This window comes from Mastomys coucha, unplaced genomic scaffold (genome assembly GCF_008632895.1).
Source record: "Mastomys coucha isolate ucsf_1 unplaced genomic scaffold, UCSF_Mcou_1 pScaffold17, whole genome shotgun sequence".
Lineage (NCBI taxonomy): Eukaryota > Metazoa > Chordata > Mammalia > Rodentia > Muridae > Mastomys > Mastomys coucha.
The window spans coordinates 17,343,943-17,364,509 of record NW_022196899.1 but is presented as its reverse complement, the minus strand read 5'-3'; the positions used below and the strand labels follow the sequence as shown (position 1 = coordinate 17,364,509).

General features: G+C 35.4%; 1 protein-coding gene across 2 annotated transcripts in view; it reads left to right on the top strand.

The window, feature by feature from the left end:
• Naaladl2 (N-acetylated alpha-linked acidic dipeptidase like 2) overlaps window positions 1–20,360 on the top strand; it is an 880,490-nt gene extending 860,130 nt beyond the window's left edge. For both annotated transcript variants that reach the window (XM_031376446.1, XM_031376445.1), the window contains one exon: window positions 13,195–20,360. In XM_031376446.1, the coding sequence (XP_031232306.1) occupies window positions 13,195–13,393 (199 nt within the window). In that variant the 3' untranslated portion in view covers window positions 13,394–20,360. The remainder of the gene's footprint in view (window positions 1–13,194) is intronic.
• Window positions 20,361–20,567: the final 207 nt, after the last annotated feature.

Genomic DNA, 20,567 nt, shown 5'->3' with positions numbered 1-20,567 from the left:
AGTTCTATTCCATTGATCTACCTGCCTGTCACCATACCAATACCATGCAGTTTTTATCACAATTGCTCTATAGTACAGCTTAGGGTCTGGGGTGGTGATTCCACCAGAGGTTCCTTCATTTTTGAGAATAGTCTTGGCTATCCTGGGTTTTTTATTATTCCAGATGAATTTGCAAATTGCTCTTTCTAAGTCTGTGGAGAATTGAGTTGGAATTTTGATGGAGATTGCATTGAATCTGTAGATTGCTTTTTGTAAGATGGCCATGTTTACTATATTAATCCTGCTAATCCTCAAGCATGGGAGATCTTTCCATTTTCTGAGATCTTCTTTAATTTCCTTCTTCAGAGACTTGAAGTTCTTGTCAAACAGATCTTTTACTTGCTTAGTTAGAGTCACTCCGAGGTATTTATATTATTTGTGACTATTGTGAAAGGTGTTGTTTCCCTAATTTCTTTCTCAGCCTGTTTATCCTTTATGTAGAGGAAGGCCACTGATTTGTTTCAGTTAATTTTATATCCAGCTACTTTGCTGAAGCTGTTTATCAGGTTTAGGAGCTCTCTGGTGGAATTTTTGGGGTTACTTAAGTATACTATCATATCATCAGCAAATAATGATAATTTGACTTCTTCCTCTCCAATTTGTATTCTCAACTGATGAATACCAAATGGCTGAGAAGCACCTAAAGAAATGTTCGACATCCTTAGTCATTAGGGAAATGCAAATCAAAACAACCCAGAGATTTCACCTCACAACAGTCACAATGGCTAGGATCAAAAACTCAGGTGACAGCAGATGCTGGAGAGGTTGTGGAGAAAGAGGAACACTCCTTCATTGCTGATGGGACTGCAAACTGGTACAACCACTCTGGAAATCAGTTTGATAGTTGCTCTGGAAATTGGTCATAGTACTACCAGAGGACCCAGCTATACCACTCCTGGGCATACAGCCAGAAGATGCTCCAACATGTAATAAGGACACATGCTCCACCATGTTCATAGCAGCCTCATTTATAATAGCCAGGAACTGGAAACAATCCAGATATCCCTAAAAAGAGGAATGGATACAGAAAATGTGGTACACCTACACAATGGAGTACTACTCAGCTATTAAAAACAATGAATTTATGAATTTCTTAGGGAAATGGATGGAACTGGAGAATATCATCCTGAGTGAGGTATCCCAATCACAAAAGAACACACATGGTATGCACTCTTTGATAAGTGGATATTAGCCTAGAATATCAGAATACACAAAGTACAATCCACAAACCACAATAAACTCAAGAAGAAGTTTTAAGAAAGAAATTTCATTCCTTCTTAAAAGCGGGAATAAAATACCCATGGAAGGAGTTGAAGAGACTAACTATGGAGCAGAGAATGAAGGAAGGACAATCCAGCCTGATATAGCTGTCTCCCGAGAGATTCTGACAGTACCTGACTAATACAGAAGTAAAGGTTCACAGCCATCCATTGAACTGAGTATAGGGTCCCCAATGAAGGAGCTAGAGAAAGGACCCAAGGAACTGAAGGGTTTGCAGCCCCTTAGGACAAAAAACAGTATGAACTAACTAGTACCCTCAGAGCTCCCAGGGACTAAACCACCAACCAAAGAGTACACATGGTGGGACCAATGGCTCCCGCAGCATATGTTTAATAGAGGATGGCCAAATTGCTCATCAATGGGAGGAGAGGCCCTTGATGCTGTGAAGGGTCTATGCCCCAGTGTAGGGGAATGCCAGGGCCAGTAAGCAGGGGAGGGTGGGGTGGCGAGCAGGGGGATGAGGGAGGGAACAGTGGTTTGTTCTTGTTGTTTTTTTTGGTTTTTTTTGTTTTGTTTTGTTTTATTTTTGTGTTGTTTTTTGGAGGGGAAACTGGGAAAGGAGATATTGTATGGCATGTAAATAAAGAACATATTAAATAAAATAAGAAGTTAAAATAAAAAACAATTTTTTCAGTTTTTAAAATCGATTTGGAACATTAAACATGATAGAAGTAGGAAAAATATCTCTTATGAAGTCCTCTATGAAAGGAAATTATGACAAGTTCTGTAAACAGAAACTGTTTCATCTCCAATGGAGAATATTTGGTGTGACTGTGCCTTCATGGAATGAATTGGGTGATGTTCCTTATGATTCTATCTTCCGGGGTTGTTTGAAGAGTGTTGGTATCAGGTCTTCTCTGAAGGTCTGATAGAATTCTGCACTAAACCTATCAGGTCCTGGAGTTTTCTTTTGGTTGGGAGACTTTTAATGACTGCTTCTATTTCTTTAGGGATTATGGTACTGTTTAGATCATTTATCTGATCCTGATTTAACTTTGATATTTGCTGTCTAGAAAATTGTCCATTTCATCCAGATTTTCTAGTTTTGTTGAGTATAGGCTTTTGTAGTATGATCTGATTACTTTTTTTTTTTTATTTTCTCAGTTTCTGTTGTCATATCTTCCTTTTCTTTTCTGATTTTGTTAGGGTGGATGGTGTCTCTGTGCCCTCTGGTTAGTCTGGCTAAGGGCTTATCTATCTTTTTTGATTTTTTGGACTAACCAGTTACAGGTTTTGCTGATTGTATAATTCTTTTTGTTTCTACTTGGTTGATTTCATCCCTGAGTTTGATTATTTCCTGTTTTCTACTCCTCTTGGGTGTATTTGCTTCCTTTTGTTCCAGAGCTTTTAGGTGAGCTGGTAGGGTATGCTCTCTCCAGTTTCATTTTGGAGACACTCAGAGCTGAGTTTTCCTCTTAGGAGTGTTTTCATTGTATCCCATAAATTTGGGCATGTTGTGCCTTCAAATCCTAACTTATCAAAAATCTGATAAACAACTTCAGTAACGTGACTGGATATAAAATTAAATCAAACAAATCAATAGCCCTTCTTTACAAAAATGACAAGCAATCTGAGAAAGAAATTAGGGACACAACACCCTTTACAATAGCCACAAATAGTATAAAGTATCTTTAAGTAACTCTTACTAAACAAATGAATGATCTGTGACAAGAGCTTGAAATCCCTAAAAATAACAATTCAAAGAAGACTTCAGAAGATGGGAAGATCTCCCTTGCTTATGGATTGGTAGGATTAAGATAATAAAATTGGCCGTCCTACCAAAAGCAATCTACAGGTTCAGCATTCAAGATTCTAACACAGTTTTTCACTGACATGGAAAGAGCAATTCTCAATTTCATATGTGGAAAAAAAAAACCTAGGATGGTGAAAACAATTCTTAACAATAAAAGAATTTCTGAGGAAATCATCATCCCTGAACTCAAACTGTACTACAGAGCTATAGTGACAAAGAACTGCACTTTATTGCTAAAGAGACAGACAGGTCAATCAATGGAATAGAATTGAAGATCCAGAAATAAACCCATACATTTAGGGACACTTGATCTTGGACAAAGAAGACAAAAACATACAATGGAAAAAAGAAAGCATCTTCAATAAGTGGAGCTCATCTAACTGGCTGTCTGCATATAGAAAAATGAAAATAGATCCATATTTATTACCTTGGGTGAAAACCAATTTCAATTGTATCAAGAACCTCAATACAAAGTAACATGCATTGAATTTAATAGAAGAGAAAGTGGGAAAGAGCCTCAAACTCATTCCCATGGGGAGTAGGGTGGTGGTGGTGTCCTAAACAGAAATCTAATGGCTCAGGCTCTAAGATCAACAATTAATAAATAGGGTTTAATGAAACTGGAAAGCTTCCATAAGACAAAAGACATAGTCAATAGGACAAATTGGCAACCCACATATTGGGAAAAAAAATCTTCACTAACCCCATATCTGATAGATGAAAAGAATCCAAAATATATAAAGACCTCAAGAAGCAGACTTTGAAAAATTGGGGTATAGGACTAAACAGAATTCACAACAGGGGAATCTCAAATGGCCAAGAAGCACTTAAAGAAATGTTCAAAGTCCTTAGTGGGCACAGAAATGAAAATCAAAATTATCCTGAAGTTCTACCTTACAACAATCAAAATGGCTAAGATCAAAAACTCAGGTGACATCACATGTTGAAGAGGATGTGGAGAAAGAGGAACACTCCTTCACTGCTGGTGGGATTACAAACTGGTACAACCATTCTGGAAATCAATCTGGAGAATCCTCAGAAAATTGGAAATAGATCTACCTGAAGACCCAGCTATATAACCAAAATATGTGGGAGTATACCACAGGGGCATATGCTCCACTATGTTCATAAAGGCCTTATCTGTAATATTCAGAAGCTGGAAACAACCCAGATGTCCCATGAAAGAAGAATGGACACAGAAAATGTGGTTCATTTACACAATGGGATATATTCAGCTATTAAGAATGAGGACATCCTGAGTTTTGCAGGCAAGTGGATGGAACTAGAAAATGTCATACTGAGTGAGGTAACTCAGACTCAAAAAGACATGCAAGGTATGTACTCACTAATGAGTGGATATTAGTCAATAAATGAACAGAATTCCCACGAACCAATTTATAGAATTTAAGAAGGTTAATAAGCTGAAGGGTCCAATTGAGGATGTTTCAATCCCACTTTGGAGGGAGAAGAAAGCAACCACAGGAGACAGAGGGAGGGCAAGGCCTGGGTGGGAGAGAAGAGTGGGATGAAAAAAAGGGAACATAATTAAGTAAGGTTGAGTAGAACAGGAGAGAAGCTCTCAGGGTAAGCAGAGTTAATGGAAACAGACAACCTCAGGTGATAGGAGGTGGGGGACTCTCTAGAATATACGAGAGACTTGGGAGGTGAGAGAGTCTCAGGACTCAAAGGGAAGGACCTTAGATGAGATTCCCAACAGTGGGAAGAGGGAACTTGTAGAGTCAACCTCCAGTAGAAAGACAGGAGGACATTAAGTGGAAGGATGGGGTTGCCATCCAATAGTCAAAAATTGTTCCAGTCTAAAAGAACTGCAGGGACAAAAATGAAGAAGAGACTGAGGGAAAGACAATAAAGTACAGTACAGTGACTGGCCCAAGGATCCATCCTTTGCATCCATCTCAAGAAGAGGTTCCAAGACCTGGCACTATTACTGATGTTATGGAGTGCTTACAAACAGGAGCCTAGCATGGCTGTCCTCTGAGAGGCCCAACAAGCAGCTGACAGAGATAGACACAGATACTTACTCCCAACCATTGGCCTGAAATTGGGAGCCCTTGTAGTTGAATTATGGATAGGCTGGAAGAAACTAAAGAGGAGGATGATCTCATAGAAAGACCAGCAGTCTCAACTCACCTAGATCCCTGAAGATCTCTCAGACACTGAGGCACCAACCAGGAAGAATAGATGAGCTGATCTGAGGCCCCTGACTGCCTGGTCTGGCCTCAATGGGAGAAGACATGCCTAACCCTCGAGAGACTTGAAGTCCCAGGGAGCAGGAAGGACTGGTGGGTTGAGCAGAGGATGGGAGTGTCATCCTCTTGGAGACAGGGGAAGAAGAATAGGATGAGAAACTGTGGGAGGGCATGCTGGGAAGGGTTAATGGCTGAATAGTAAAATAATGAAAGTAAAAAATGCTAGTTATAATAAATGATAGAACTTTAAGAAAAAATGTCTTGGAATTAATAACAATATAAGTTGGGAGCTGGAGAGATAGCAGTTAAGAGCATTGGCAGTTTTGCCAAAGGTCCTGAGTTAAATTCCCAGAAAACGTGTGCTCACAATCATCCATAACATAATGTGATGCTCTCTTCTGGTGTGCAAACATACCTGCAAACAAAGCACCTATATAAGTAAAAAAAACATAAATAAATAAATGTTAAAAGAACAAAAAAATATTGCAAGGGGTTATAAAGTGCTGTGTAGCAAAATCATGTCCATCAGGTGTAGACTCATGGTCTTGTCTGTATAAGAATCTAGCTTACACAGAAAGACTCCATTCCTCATAGAATCAGGCCACACAGGTGGCTTTATTTTGAGTTAGAATAAACTGGAAACATAACAGAAAAGACAGATCTCTGATTTTCATGTTCTGCAATGTGAAGGGTACTCCTTTTATACAAAAAATGGAAATGGATATTTTTATTATTCTCACAGAGATGGAGGCCAAGAAAAATCTGCCAAACTGGTCCTGGTAACTAATCTCTATCTTTATAATAACTTTTATGGAATTAACTGTCCTTAATTTTTTTCAATTTTATTGTTTTGATGTGTGTTGTTTTGTTTTGTTTTTTCAATGCACTTTGGGAGTTCTTTTTTTTTCTTTTCTTTTTTTTATTAGATATTTTCTTTTTTGTTTGTTTGTTTGTTTTTGTTTTTGTTTTTGTTTTGTTTTGTTTTTTGTTTTTTGAGACAGGGTTTCTCTGTGTAGCCCCGGCTGTCCTGGAGCTCACTTTGTAGACCAGGCTGGACTCGAACTCAGAAATCCACCTGTCTCTGCCTCCCAAGTGCTGGGATTAAAGGCGTGTGCCACCACTGCCCGGCGATATTTCCTTTATTTACATGAAAGACGTGATTTATTATTTAGTATGATTTAATTTAAAAGTTCCTGTTATACTGAGTGTAGTACAATGAATGTTAACTAAGGTTGATAGTGGGTGCATCCACTCTCATTTACTTATATAAGAAGAAACACTTAAAAGGGAGCCATCATTTTTATCTTTCCATTACTAATTTCCTAGTTCTCACAAGTGTATGTAGTTCATGAAGATTTTCAAAGCATTTGTCTCAAAATTCATTTTTCCTACTCATTTCTTTGGCCTAAGTTGAATGGGAAATGTTTATCAGTTGAGTATAGGGATACTTGTTCTGTTCTACTGATGCTGCGAGGAGTTATTAGTTAGTTGTATGATTTGGTATAACTCTCCCCTGCTTATTCTGATGTGTCATTAAGACAGATCCATTAAAATGAGTGATGTGTGTTATAATTTCATTAGTGCCATCAATAATGCATTACCTTTTCCTCTTATAAGTTTCCTTCCATGCTTAGAAGGGGGCTTCAGCAGAATTGTATGAATTACATTTATAAGATCTAAATAGTTACATATGATGAAAGATAGGCCATGAAGATAGAATTAATATTAGGTTAAACACAATAACTACTAAAACATTTTCAGTCAAGCAATATTTTAATTATGTCTGACACCTGTATATGCCATAGTGTGATACAGGTTTTATTTATGCAAGTATGAAAATGGATTTATTGAGTTAGAGCAATGTTCACCATCCTTTGTTCTACAGGAAATTATTTCTGTATGGGACTAAAGCAAGCTTGTCTATGGGCAGTGTAGACTATAAAGAATATAAATCCTTGTGGTTGTAGCTTAGAAACTGTATTCATGGAAACTTTCTACAATGCAGTCTTTCATTTTTCTCTACTCTCGTTTTCCTGCTCTACATGTGAACTTTACAAGCTATTAGTCGATTTTCAGATTTGTGTTAATATGAAGGGCATCAATCTGTAATTGGAAAGGGAAGAAATTTGAGGTCTTGGATATGCTTACAGGCTTTGCAAACTATATTTGACTGAATTTCTATTTCTGTGAGATTGCTTGTGAACACAAGTAGCTCTTGGTTTGAAAGCTTCCATTAGAACCATTGAAATAATTGAAACATTTTGAAGATGTGAAGCATTTCCACATGAAAGTGGTTCAATAGTAGTTTTACTCATCTCAGACCTATAAGGTTAATGGTTGAATATGTAAGAAAATTTTCAGAATCAAGGCATACCTAAAAATACAGTAATGGATCTAACCCTAGCTTGGGTTTCAGTTTAGCCTTAACTAATTTTCCAAGGAAAATAATAATTGCTAGCTTTTCAGAGAAGAATGCAAATATAGAGATTTGTGATATAAGCAGGAAGCTAAATAGCTTTTATACACAAAAAGAAATTAGAAAATATAAGCTATGTCTGAAAGTCACTAAGCAAAATTATATTTGGAATGAAAATGTAGTAGTCTTTGGTTATCCCCAGTTTGTTTTCAAGTAATATAATAAACAAGGTGACAATGTATTCTGTTATTATAGTAGAGATAAACTTCACTAGCTTACATCAGCACCTACTCATGTTGAAAGTTTTTCTTCAAATTAAGATGAAAGAGCACTTGTCACTTACACTCATCTGGAGTCTCAGTTCCCTGAGTTCTATTCTGATTTGTATCCAATTTGTGTTGAAATGGATATGAGCGTTTATCTTACATAATATCTTGCTACAAGTTCCCTACTTGAATTACATAGCATATGGAAAATGTGTCTTGCTCCTTGTGGAATTTCATAAGCAAAAGTGAAGATTTCTGTTGACATGGCATACTTACAGTCATTATAAAGTCAGGTTGTGCATTCTCAATATTTAGGAAAAACAACTGTTGGCATTCATTGGTCCCATTGTGATGGCCTAGGAGACATTCATGTGCTGTTTTCAATGTTAAAATCTAATAAAAGCACTTGTATTTATGATACTTTAGACATAAAAGTTCTTTGTGGAGTATATGTTTATTGTTCCACATAATGGTATGTTACCCCATCTTCTTTACATTTAACCATGTGATCGCTGAGTGGAAATATTTAATAATAGCATCTGAAAATTTCTCCTAAATTTTTAGATGCTGTAAATTAGTTTGAATGAAGTTAATTATAATTAAGCATGAAATTAACAGAGCAAAAGGAGAGGATTAAAAATTACAAATACCATGAAATTTGTTTTTTTTATTCTACTCAAGTTGATTTTTATGAAAATAACAGAAGTTTCATTCAAAGGAGTAAGTTTCATATGAATAAAACAAATCTATTAATTTTATCTTTAAAATGACTTGATTATTAATCAGTTTTTCTTATAATATGAGCATAAAATGCATGTTTGTCTGCTTGATTACTGACTTCATTAGTGTTGTGAGTATACTAGTGATAGGACCACACTCCATTATGAAAGTCCATTACCATTGCCTATATTAGGATAATGTCAGCTTTGTGTGGGTTCCATCATATAGGAGATAATACATGGGATTTTCCTAAGAAACTATCTTTGTGCTAATTATTACCTAACTGGATCTTTATTTATAGATTATTTGCTTCCTTTTGTTTTTTACCCTTCAGAGATCTCACTTTTATTTAACAAAATTATAGTTTAGGTAAGATCACTTGAGCTGCTTCAGTAATTCTTATGTTCTTGTTTTATTTTCAAAAACTTTAAAACCATCAGATAAAAACTACATATTTCCTGAGCCTTTGTGCACCTGTGTCTTCCAATACAAGAAACTGCTCTCCATTTTTTCTTCCTCCTTCTTTCTCCCTCCCGCATCCCTTTCTCTTTCTATTTCCCATGATTATTTTATTTCCCCTTCTAAGTAAGATTGAAGCATCCACACTTCGGTCTTCCTTCTTTGTAAGCTTCATATGATTTGTGAGTTGTATAATAGGTATTCTGAGCTCTGGGGCTAATATTCACTTATCAGTGAGTACATACCATGTTTGGTCTTTTGTGTCAGGGTTACCCCACTCAGGATGATATTTTCTAGTTCCATCCATCTGCCTGCAAATTTCATGAAGTCATTGTTTTTAATAGCTGAGTACCACTTCATTGTGTAGATACACTTTCGGTATGTAATAATGTGGGGTGGGGTTAGCCACTAGAAAGTCCCAGATGCCAGGGAAGCAAGAGATTTGTAGGGCCCAACAGGGATGACATTAGTAAAACTAACCAACAAAGGGGAGACAGAGCCTTTAGAGACCTTATCCAGTAGATAGGCACGGCCCCCAGTTGAGGGATGGGGCCACCCATCCTTCTCAAACATTTAACCCAGAATTGTATCTATCTAAAGGAAATGCAGAGACAAAAAATGGAGCAGAGACTGAAGGGAAGACCATCCAGAGACTACCCCACCTAGGGATCCACCCTACTTGTAGACACCAAACACTGACACTATTGCTGATGCCAAGAAGTGCTTGCTGACAAGAGTCTAGTATAGCTGTCTCCTGAGAGACTTTGCCAGCACCTGACCAATACAGATACAAATACTCACAGCCAATCATAGGAGTGAACCTAGGGACCCAAATGGAAGAGTTAGGGGAAGGACTGAAGGAACTGAAGGGGATTGCAATCCCATAGAAAGAAGAACAATATTAATTAACCAGACCCCTCAGAGCTCCCAGGGACCAAACCACCAACCAAAGAGTATACATGGGTGAGTATATGGTTCCCATTACATATGTAGCAGAGGATGGCCTTATCTGGCACCAAAGGGAGGAGAGTCCCTCGGTCCTGTGGAGGCTTGATACCTCAGTGTAAGGGTGGCATGGAGGTGGTTAGGGGAGCACCCTCATAGAGACAAAGGGGAGGGGTGATAGGACAGGGGGACTTTGGAGGGTAAACCTGGAAAGAAGACAGGATTTGAAATACAAAAAATAGAATAAAATAACTAGTTAAAAAAGGAAAAAAAACTACACATATAGAAATTGAGTAAGGGCTCAGTAGTCATCATTTTGCAAAGTAGTCATCTAAGTCCATAACTAGAAAATAGTTTGCTCATGTAAAAATTTAAAATTGAATCCAAGTATACTATCCTCTAGAATGTTTTCCTTGTACTCTACTATGTAACTGGTGCCAAGTCTGTTTCACAGGAGTATCCAAGGATATTGAACTTGGGATTGCTTACCAATCAATCCATCTTACTTTACTTTTTTTGAATGTTGAGTTTTGGTGTTAAATAGTGATCCATTTTATAAAGATGTTATATTATAGTAGCCTCTGGATTTAACTGCGTTCATCCTCCTATCTTCTCCTTTCTTATTAACCCTACTCATTCTCTAAGGCAGTTTTCAGTGTCTACTATCAGGTCCTATAGTAGGATATCACACAATCTGGTTAGTGGATATGCTAATGAAAGAAGGAAACAATACTCAAAGAATAAAATACAAATGAACAAATACTGAAAATACTTTATCAGCCAGGAAATGTTGTGAGTCCAGCTCACGAACCAAGAATACCAAATGTGGCAAATGCTTTTGTTTGTATTACAGATTTAAAACATTACTGAATAGAACCATAAGATGTATGGAAACATCCCCAAAATTTGTCTATGGGATTATATTAAATTCAAAGGCTCTGCATGGCAAAATTAACTCAAATGCTTATATAATGGGAGAGACCATTAACTATACTTCAGTTAAGGGGTTAGTAACAGATGTATATAAAGAACTACAAAAGTTATAGAAACACATCAACAAATGAGTCAATGATCTGCAAAAGCTTTCAAAAGAAGAAATATAGAAGGCAAATAAATATTTTTAAAGTGTTAAAAACATGTCCCTTCATCATCTAAATACAAATTAAATTTTGAGTTTCAGTTTCATTCTATTTAAAATGCCTACCATTTAAAAAATAAATGGCACAAGTTATGGTAAAGATAAGGACAAAAAAGAACCGTTATTAACTGTTACTAGAAACTTAAAGTAGTGAGGTCAACAAATTTCATAAAGTAACCCATGCCCAGAAGGAAAAACATTGTAGTTATTGTATCATATGCTGACCATAACCTGTAACTGTGAACTATATTGGCCAAGATCAGTCTAAATATGGAAAAAACAAGCAAGCTAGAAATGGCCTCATGGATCTGAAGTGGGTGGACTATAAAGAAGGGTAGGGAGGACAGTAGAGCAGAGTAAATGAATACAGGTCTCAAACAGTACAGCAAAGGGGGCCAATGCCTGGGAGGAAGAATTCAACCTAAAGCAAAGTATTGATGAAAGCCAAATATGAAAACCTATTACATCATCAGCTACTTAAAAAAAAATAAAAGCAAAGGACAACAGATGGAGAAAGAAGAGGGGAAAGAAAAATGCTTATATGTTGCTTTAGAGAATATAAATTACGCAAGCCACTTGGAGAACCAGTATAGAGAATTAAAAACAAAGAAGCAAACAAAAAAACAGAGTTGTCATTTAACATTTCAAAACTGAAGACATTGAAATAGTATTTTGATTCAAGGCTCTTGTGGACTTACAATCAACTGAGTGATGTCTACGAAGATACAGAGCTAGTCTCCTTACAGTAAATATAAACGATGGTAGCTTTATTCCCAATACCTTTGTCTCTCTATTCATGAATGAAGAACTGTTAGAATTTACCATACTCAATTATTTATCTAAGATATCTGGCTAAGTTACAAGACATTGCCTAATTATACACTTCAAAGCTGTAAAGAGATGTTCTAGAGGTCAAGCACATACAAAAGAAGGGAGAATAGCATAGTTCCATTGCTCATGTTCAACACTTATTCAGTAACAATCAACTAGAGCCTTCATTACTGACTATAACTCCAGGGTCCTATGTCCATTCAAATTATTTTCCAACAAATTCTACACATAATATTTTGTTAGCAGTTGGAGTCACACTGACTGTGTTAAGAATATTATGGAAACATCTTAAGATATTTCTGTTTCTTAAAAAAAAAAAGAAAAAAACAAGAGTCCTAGTTTCAGGTATGTTGCTGCAATAAAATACTCTGACAAAAGCAATATGGGGAAAAATGTCTATGTCACGATTCGTGATTAAAATCTATCACTGATTCACCAAGGCAACATGAACTTTAAGTACTTAAATTTAGACTATGCTGACTCTCATTGAAGGCTGGTCCTTCCTACACATAATTGAAATAATACCTCCATAGACACACACACAGGCCAGCCTGAATTATATAACCCTTCCTGAGACTCTATTTTCAGGTGATCCTACATGGTGGAAAATTAACCCTAGAAACTGAGCACTATCAGAGGGATGCCATGAATGTATACTGCAGCAAAACTTTATCTACCCCAGTGTGTTGAAGAATGAGGCCAAGTAACTCTCTGCTGTAGGTTCTAGCTTTACCAATTCTCCCTTTGATTTATGAAATGCACAGATTCATTTAACCACAGTAAATCATTTTCTAGGACATACTGTAGTACCATTTAACAACTCTGTTCCCCATGTTTTCTGGTAACAAGTTTGAGAAGTTTTGCAAGTACCTCATTCATAAACACCTTTATGTTATTCCATGGTGTTGTTTGCCTTATTCAGTAAGTGTGCAATACCTGAAGACATCTGACCCTACCAAGGAACTGCATGCCTATGCATTTATTCATTATGGGTTGAAAAATAATAATACTGTACTCTTGCAGTTATTTTTCATTTTCTGGCAGACACTATTGCTTTCTGGCACTATTCCTGATAAGGCTTTGATGAAGAAATACAGTTGCGTATAAAACATTCACATATTCCGTATTTCTTTTAGAAACATCCTGTATCATCTTGATGAGAAGACAAGCCAGTTTTCCATTCTTAAGGAAGCTTGGGAGCACTGCAGTCCACAGACGTCAAATGAGACGTTGCAAGAGGCCCTGTCCAACGTGCTGAATAGCATTAATTCAGCTCATATTTCTTTCAAAGCAGGACTGGATTTGTTTGAGAGTGTCTTACTTGGAAAGAACTGAGAAAATGCTCAGAAATTTTCAAAGTTTGTTTACAATTGTAACATAAGAAGCTCTAATTTGACCAGGTGTTTGTTTGTCTTGCTGATTTTTATTGCCACTGAAGACCTGCCTGAAGTTTAAAGCTAGTATACAACATACTTTTTAATGTACATAAGAAAAAAACATTTTGTACTTTTTAAATATTTTCTTATAACTCTACTGGAGTATATAACAACAATTATTGAAATAATACTTAAGATTTATCTATTACAGAGGAATATGCCATATTTTTAGTAATAAAATGGTTGGGAGGAGGTTAAGATATTCTTGGCATTGTCACGATTGTGGACAGAATGTGGAGGAATGCCAGTCTTCTCTGTGATGAAACCTCCATAGATTTATGTTAGACATGAAGACCTGATAAGATTTTAAATAATTTTGCAAATATCTGTTCAATATGAAGACATGATGCATTCTGAATGAGTGATTGATGCCCCAAACCACTTTGAATGTTTCTATTTTATAAAATGAAGTCTGCCTTCTTAATACAACTAGATGTAGTAATGCACTGGTTATGAAATTGTATTTTGTAAGTAATAATGAATAAAAAAAAAAAGCCATAAACATTCCAAGGGGGAAATTCCCAAGAAACTAGATGGAGCAATTTAAATGCAAATTCTTCCCACAGTGACAAGTTTTGAAACCCTTAAATTGCCTCGGTTGATGCTACATGAGCTTCAGCAGTGATATACATTGACAAGGAAGAGAAACTACTTTACTTTCTGTGGTTTCTGGCAGAATTACAGAAACAGGGACTGTGCTAAAGGAGTACCACACATGGCTGCCCCTCCCTACACCCTCACAACCTCTTGCTCTAATGTGGCTTTAACAGAACACCATATAACTGTGATAGAAAAATGGCAAAGTTTGTCTTTGAAAATCCAAAATATCACCAAATACAACTATGTGTTGTTTTATTAAACCGGCAAAATAAACCCTATTATAAAACATATGTTTGCTTTGTCAACAAATAATCTAAATTCAGAAATAAAATTTAACATCTTCCCCTTTGTTATCCTTTATAGTGGCAAAGTGCAAAACAGAAAATAGGCATGCCACTTATGCTATCAAAAATTGGAGTGTTTTAGGGCCTGTTGTCCCACAGTTCTTTCATGTAGGAGAGAGACTTTCTATCTTGGCTTTGTCATCCAGTAGCTACAGAATATTTAGTCCCTCCAAAGTGGAAGATTCTGCCTAGTTGTGGACAAGTAAAACTTCTATTTTACCTTTTTACAACGTATTTGTTAAAATAATAGTTTCCTTGTATTAATGCAGTTTCCCTTTGGAAATAGAACATGAGAATTGTTCCCTAACTCTTTCAGTCCTGAAAAAAATAATTGCCATTACCATCCTGTGGTCTTCCCTGTTCATCTAAGTCATTACTTCTTTAGGATGAACATAAAAGTAAGGTTAGCTAAAAAGAAAGCTGGAATTGAGGAAAAATAATTAACCATCATTGGCTAAGTGATTGGCAAGGGTCATCTCCTACCATTAATAATGGTTGATTTCTCAAAACAGTGAACTGAGGCAATTATATAATTAGTTATATAATTAAAGCAGAAGCACATGTTTGTCTGAAGTGCCTATGTACAAACATTTTCATATGAGAAATGAAAGAGCTTGTAATATTTTAATGCATGTATTTAATGTAATGATTTTAAGCGTACTTGCTTGAGAACATTCTGCTACATTGTTAATGTGTATGGGGAGGCACTGAGAAGGTTTGGCACTGCCTACCCAGCACTGCTTCTTCTTCATTATCTGCAAAGATCAGCAGAACAAATAGGGTCTGATTACCCATCCTGCAAGAGAGTCAAATCTTACATCAAAGTGTGTTTCATACTGGACCAAAGGTTATGCAGTATATAGTTGGATTTGGTAGATTATCATCTTACATAAAATCTCTATATTATTTAAGTACAACATTTCAAAAATTATTGAGAACAGAAAATCACCATCTAGAATTTTATAAAGACATAGGTTAACCAATTACATGTGAAAACTGTATTACTTCCTTCTAAATTTATTGTATTTGTTCACTAAAAAACAGTTAACCTTTGGCTAGCATATTCTATTAGATCATTTAAAAGATTGTATAAAGTGTTTAAATCAGATCTAAAACGAATGTTCATGAATCCCGAAGATGATGCTTCATATTTTATCTAGCTCTGATCTCTTACAACATTGTATCATAGCTCTGACATGCTTGTCTCAAGACATTTTCAGATGCATAGCATGTTACGTTTTTGCAGAACTCTTTAGTAGATATCATCCTTATCATCCTGAATCAGGTGGTGACAAGTACTGAATTGGTAGTACATTCAAACTGATACAAAGACATTTAGGTATCAAGTATCTTTCAAAGTACTTCATATAGAAATATGCCCAAGTCATAAGCAAGTCATAGATAATCCATATAGCTCCCCATGTCCCCCTCAAAAACTATTGCATGGCTCTGTGTCCAGGCTGGATATCCAGGTCTATTACTCCTGATCTGAGGGACAAAAGGGAGCCTGTCAGTCAAGAAGAAGGCCAAGTATCTTGTCATTAATCATAAAATCATCACTATTCAAATCAGATGCAGTACTGGAGCAAGATGGATGGAGAAATGTGGACATAGGTATATGTCCAGAGACTAGCTAAAGCCACCTGGATTTTCAGATTCTTAATATTCTTGTCCAGTGTACACTGCCCTCCCTTCAAGAAGACAGAATTATAGAAGACCTTTGTAGCAAGTTAGTTGAAACTAGCCACCTAGTCTGAGACTGTTTTTAGCTGGGAACATGATTTTAATTCCAGATAACCTCATACCTTGAATATACTTGACAAAATGTTCCCATAATATTAGGGCAAGTAGTACAAAGTCTGAGGAATGATTGTATATGATGCCAGAAGTCAGAAAGAAGGATGCTGAGCAAAATAGGACAAAGGGGCCTGTTACCTGGAAACATCAACAGTGTTTGTTTGAAATGTGAAATTTGAAGAAAGAGTCTTCAGAATATTTATTCTAGATTTGATTGCATCTAGTTTTGTGATCTCTAATCAATATTAATACTGTATCCTAATAAAACATCTTTTTGAAACTCATTAAAGTAAAAGAAAAGAAAGTCAAATTAATGAGGAATCCCAAAGATTCTTCATAGTGCCATCATTAAAACCCAAACAAAGGACTGGAAAGATGGTTCAGCAGATAGGAATACTCGCGACTCAATCATGAAGACTTGAATTCAGTTCCAGCACCTGTCTGGGAGTGGATAAATGCTTCCACTCATACAATTCCCCACTCATACGCTTAAAAGATATCACATACGCACATTCACACATTAATAAAACAAACCTCAAACAAGATACAGTAAATACAAAGGAGGACCTCTTTTATCTGTAAAGTGAGGGTGCAGCCGAAATTTATGCCAGCTACAGACTAGACATGGTTTAACTTTTTCCCCGCTAGTTGACTATACAGCAACTGATTTAACAATGAAGAACTTGGGTTTAATGAGATGTCTTCAGAATTTTCAGGTTAATAATAATAATAATAATAATAATAATAATAATAATAATAATAATAATAATAATAATAATAAATGTTGTCCTGTTTCCTTCTTCTCAGAGAGGCCTAGTAAAGTCACCAAGGCCTTCTTTACACCAGGTGCTGCAGAGAACATAAGGGTTTCTATTTGAAAGAACAACATGATATAACATTTTGAGGTAGATTTAAACATACAAAAAGCCTTAGCTAAGTCACCAACAGCCTTGGCTAGGAGCCACTTCATCTGCAAAATACCTAAAAAGCCGTCAATAGTTATAGTCCATCTAATAACGGTATATATGTGTAAGTTTGAAACATCTACAAAAATGAAAACCAATCACAGATATACTATCAGAAATAGGCTTCAAGTTGTGAAACCAAGGTAGAATGCACTAATCTCATAATTTCCTATCCCAAATGTTTGTATAATTCATTGAAAAAAAAAAAAACAACAACAGGTGCATTGATTTAGGAATAAAGCTATATATCAGACTTTAAACCTCAACTTCTTAAATAAATACATAATATGTCAACATTTTGTTTGCTAGAAAGATAAGCTATGGCTTCAGACTCAGAAAAAAATAAAATATTTGTTACAATTTTATCAGTTGTGGATCAGGATCTTGCCTGATTAAAAAATAAATTATCTGCAGAATAAATTGGTAGATGTAGCCACTAATGTTCTCCAGAGGCACTTTGTGGTGTGCGTAATTAATTCCTGAAATAATTAAGCTCTCCTTGAAGATTACACATTGCCATCTCATTGGTTTAACATGTTACTAAAGTGTGGCTTGGCCACACATTTTTGTAATAGAAAGGAATTACTGCCAATACATATGCTGAATAGAAGGGTAATGGTTTTTGCATATTCCAATAAATTATTTTCCAATATGTTACTCTACAAGACTTGGAATTTAACCTAAGCATGGGGGAACAAGTCTTTGCTGAGCCATGCTTCCAAACTCAGAACTCTTTCATGAGTTTAAATTGCTAATCTAAAAAAAATGGCTTACTAGAATTTGCCATTCTAAAATCTAAAAGAGCACTGAGAGTTTGAAGTACCCCATCGAATATGAATACCCTTTAGTTGAACAGAACTGTTTAAACAGATTTTGAATTTGAAGTGATATAAATGTGAAGAATTGCAAACCATAATGTAGAATGTTGCTGGTCATCACAGAATGTCCATGCAGAAATCTATTTTCTTTTCTTTCTGGGTACACTTTAGAAATGGTATTAGGCATTCCCTTTCTGAAGAAGTGTTTTTTTAAGACCCACCTATTCAACTTAAATATATCTGTTAACCACCTAGAAGTTTCATTACATAAGACCTTTACATTATCCTTCCAAAGATGTGCACTAAAAGTGCCTTTAGCATAGAAGCCGTCAAGACTCCAAAACATGGCTCACTGTGAGTGACAGGTTTCATAAAGGCATTTATAAACTAAAATTCAGAGTGGATAAGAATTTTAAGAGTAAAGGATGAAACTGAGACAGATTTATGGACTCCCATTGTAAAGTTTCTTGCTATATTATGTGGTTGGATATACAGTTTCAAAGGTTACAATAAACAAAATAGTGATATTAAGGCTTTAAGCCAAAATGGACTCAGCAAAGCCAAAGAACATGAATACTCTAATTTGTTATTTCAAGGACTTAGTCAAGAATTAGAACACATGCTACTGATTGACTTCCTTTACCTAAAGAAAGCATTAAAAACTGTACACAGAGCCGAACAGTATTCTTGCTTCTTTTATGGCCTAAGCTAATAAGCACTGAGGTAGCTTTTCTCAGAGTAAAACGCATTTTATTTTCCAGGGGCTAATTAATATGTACCGCTTCAGTCACAAAACAACTACACAGGTGCCTGCCCTATACCATATGTCAAGTGTTCTAGTTTTTTAAGCTTAAGAGATTAATATGCAATCATTATTATGAATGATTGTGCTGTATTAAAGTTGATATTGGTCTTTTGTTCTAATTAAAGTGTAGACTTGGTATCTGTACAGAACTTCACTGAAGAAATTGAGTCAGAGTCCTTATTTTAATGGACTACATATATTTTTCAATCAAAATGTATAATTATTTACTTATCTATACTCTTTTGTAATCGCAACTTTTTAGATCCTTCAAGGGACCTAAATTCAATATGTGGCCATGCAAATGGTTAACACCTACCTGGTTTTCACCTTTGTGATTTCTTTTCTATGTAATAATGTATTTTGAAGAATACACAGTGGAATTATATTAATAGTAGTGTTTTCATTTGTTTTTACAAAGATGTGTGATTGGACATTACTCTGGAAGTTAGAACAAAATATGACTAATAAGGATGAGTTTTCTCTACTTAGAGAAACCAAATATGTAAACAAACAAGATATTTCACTACACCATTATGGCTTCTCTGCAGGAAGAAGTGTTTACCCAAGTAGTTAAATGTAGCTCACAAAATTATGTTCCAAGGGTGTTATAAATAATTCTATTCAATAGCAAAGCCCAGCTCCATTAGGTGATTGAGTGTGTACACTGCAAACAAAGGGGGTTAGTGGCGAACATATTCCACATATTTTAACTTGCTATTTGGAAGAAACAAAATCAGATGAAAAAGCTTCCTGGGGCACTCAGAAAATTGCATGACATTTTGATATGACATTTTTAGGTGGGCTTCCAATGTTCATATATACAGGAGTTTAATATTTTTAGCTTTGTTTGCTGTGTTTGTAATAAAATATTTCAATTAAAAATTTTTACAGAATTATTTTTCCAGTGCTATAATATCAAAAAAATATAATTGTAGAATTATAAATAAAATGGAACAGGATAAAGTTTGTAGATTCATTGGACAGAACATAAAGGGTAACTTTACCAAATAAGTGTACTATAATTAAAAAAAAATTACCTATCAAAGATGTATGTCCGTTGTTAAATTGCACTGAACTATCTTAGTGCTCCCTTTTATTCATCTGTGTTCAACTTTATTATCATCTGTGATTAATGAACCTTATTGCATATCGATTGCTAAAGTCATTGTGGTCTTCCTTGATTTTTAGTGACATAACTTTATAGGTATTTGTCTGCATTTTCTAAATACTATATATGGTCAGAACAACCATGCTATGTTACTTTAAATGATTCACTATGAAGGTTTTGTTGTGATTGAGAGTGATAAAACTGGATCGAGTTACCAAATCTATTAAGAATGAGTGATTATTTTATACTTTACTTGCTTAAATATTTGTACATAATTGAAAACATAGCACCATGAATGAAAAGGCTATCTTTAAAATAACATGTTTTGAATTGTAAATCGTTATTTTTAAAGCATCAATTTCAAGTATATTAAATACAGTTGAAGATTGATTCTATGTGTTTTTGTTATGAATATACAGTATTTTTAAATATGTACATGTGTTAGTTTTTCATGATTTATTAATGAAATATCTTCTCATAATGATTACCACACCAAAACAGGTATCCTTTAGGTCCTTATTTGGGAATTCCTGTTTAGGGATTTTTATCAATTGCTTTCCATGCTTTGCCTGAATTTTGTGTTCTCATATTACACCATTCAGGTTTCCAATATGAGATGCATTCTTTCATCAAGTA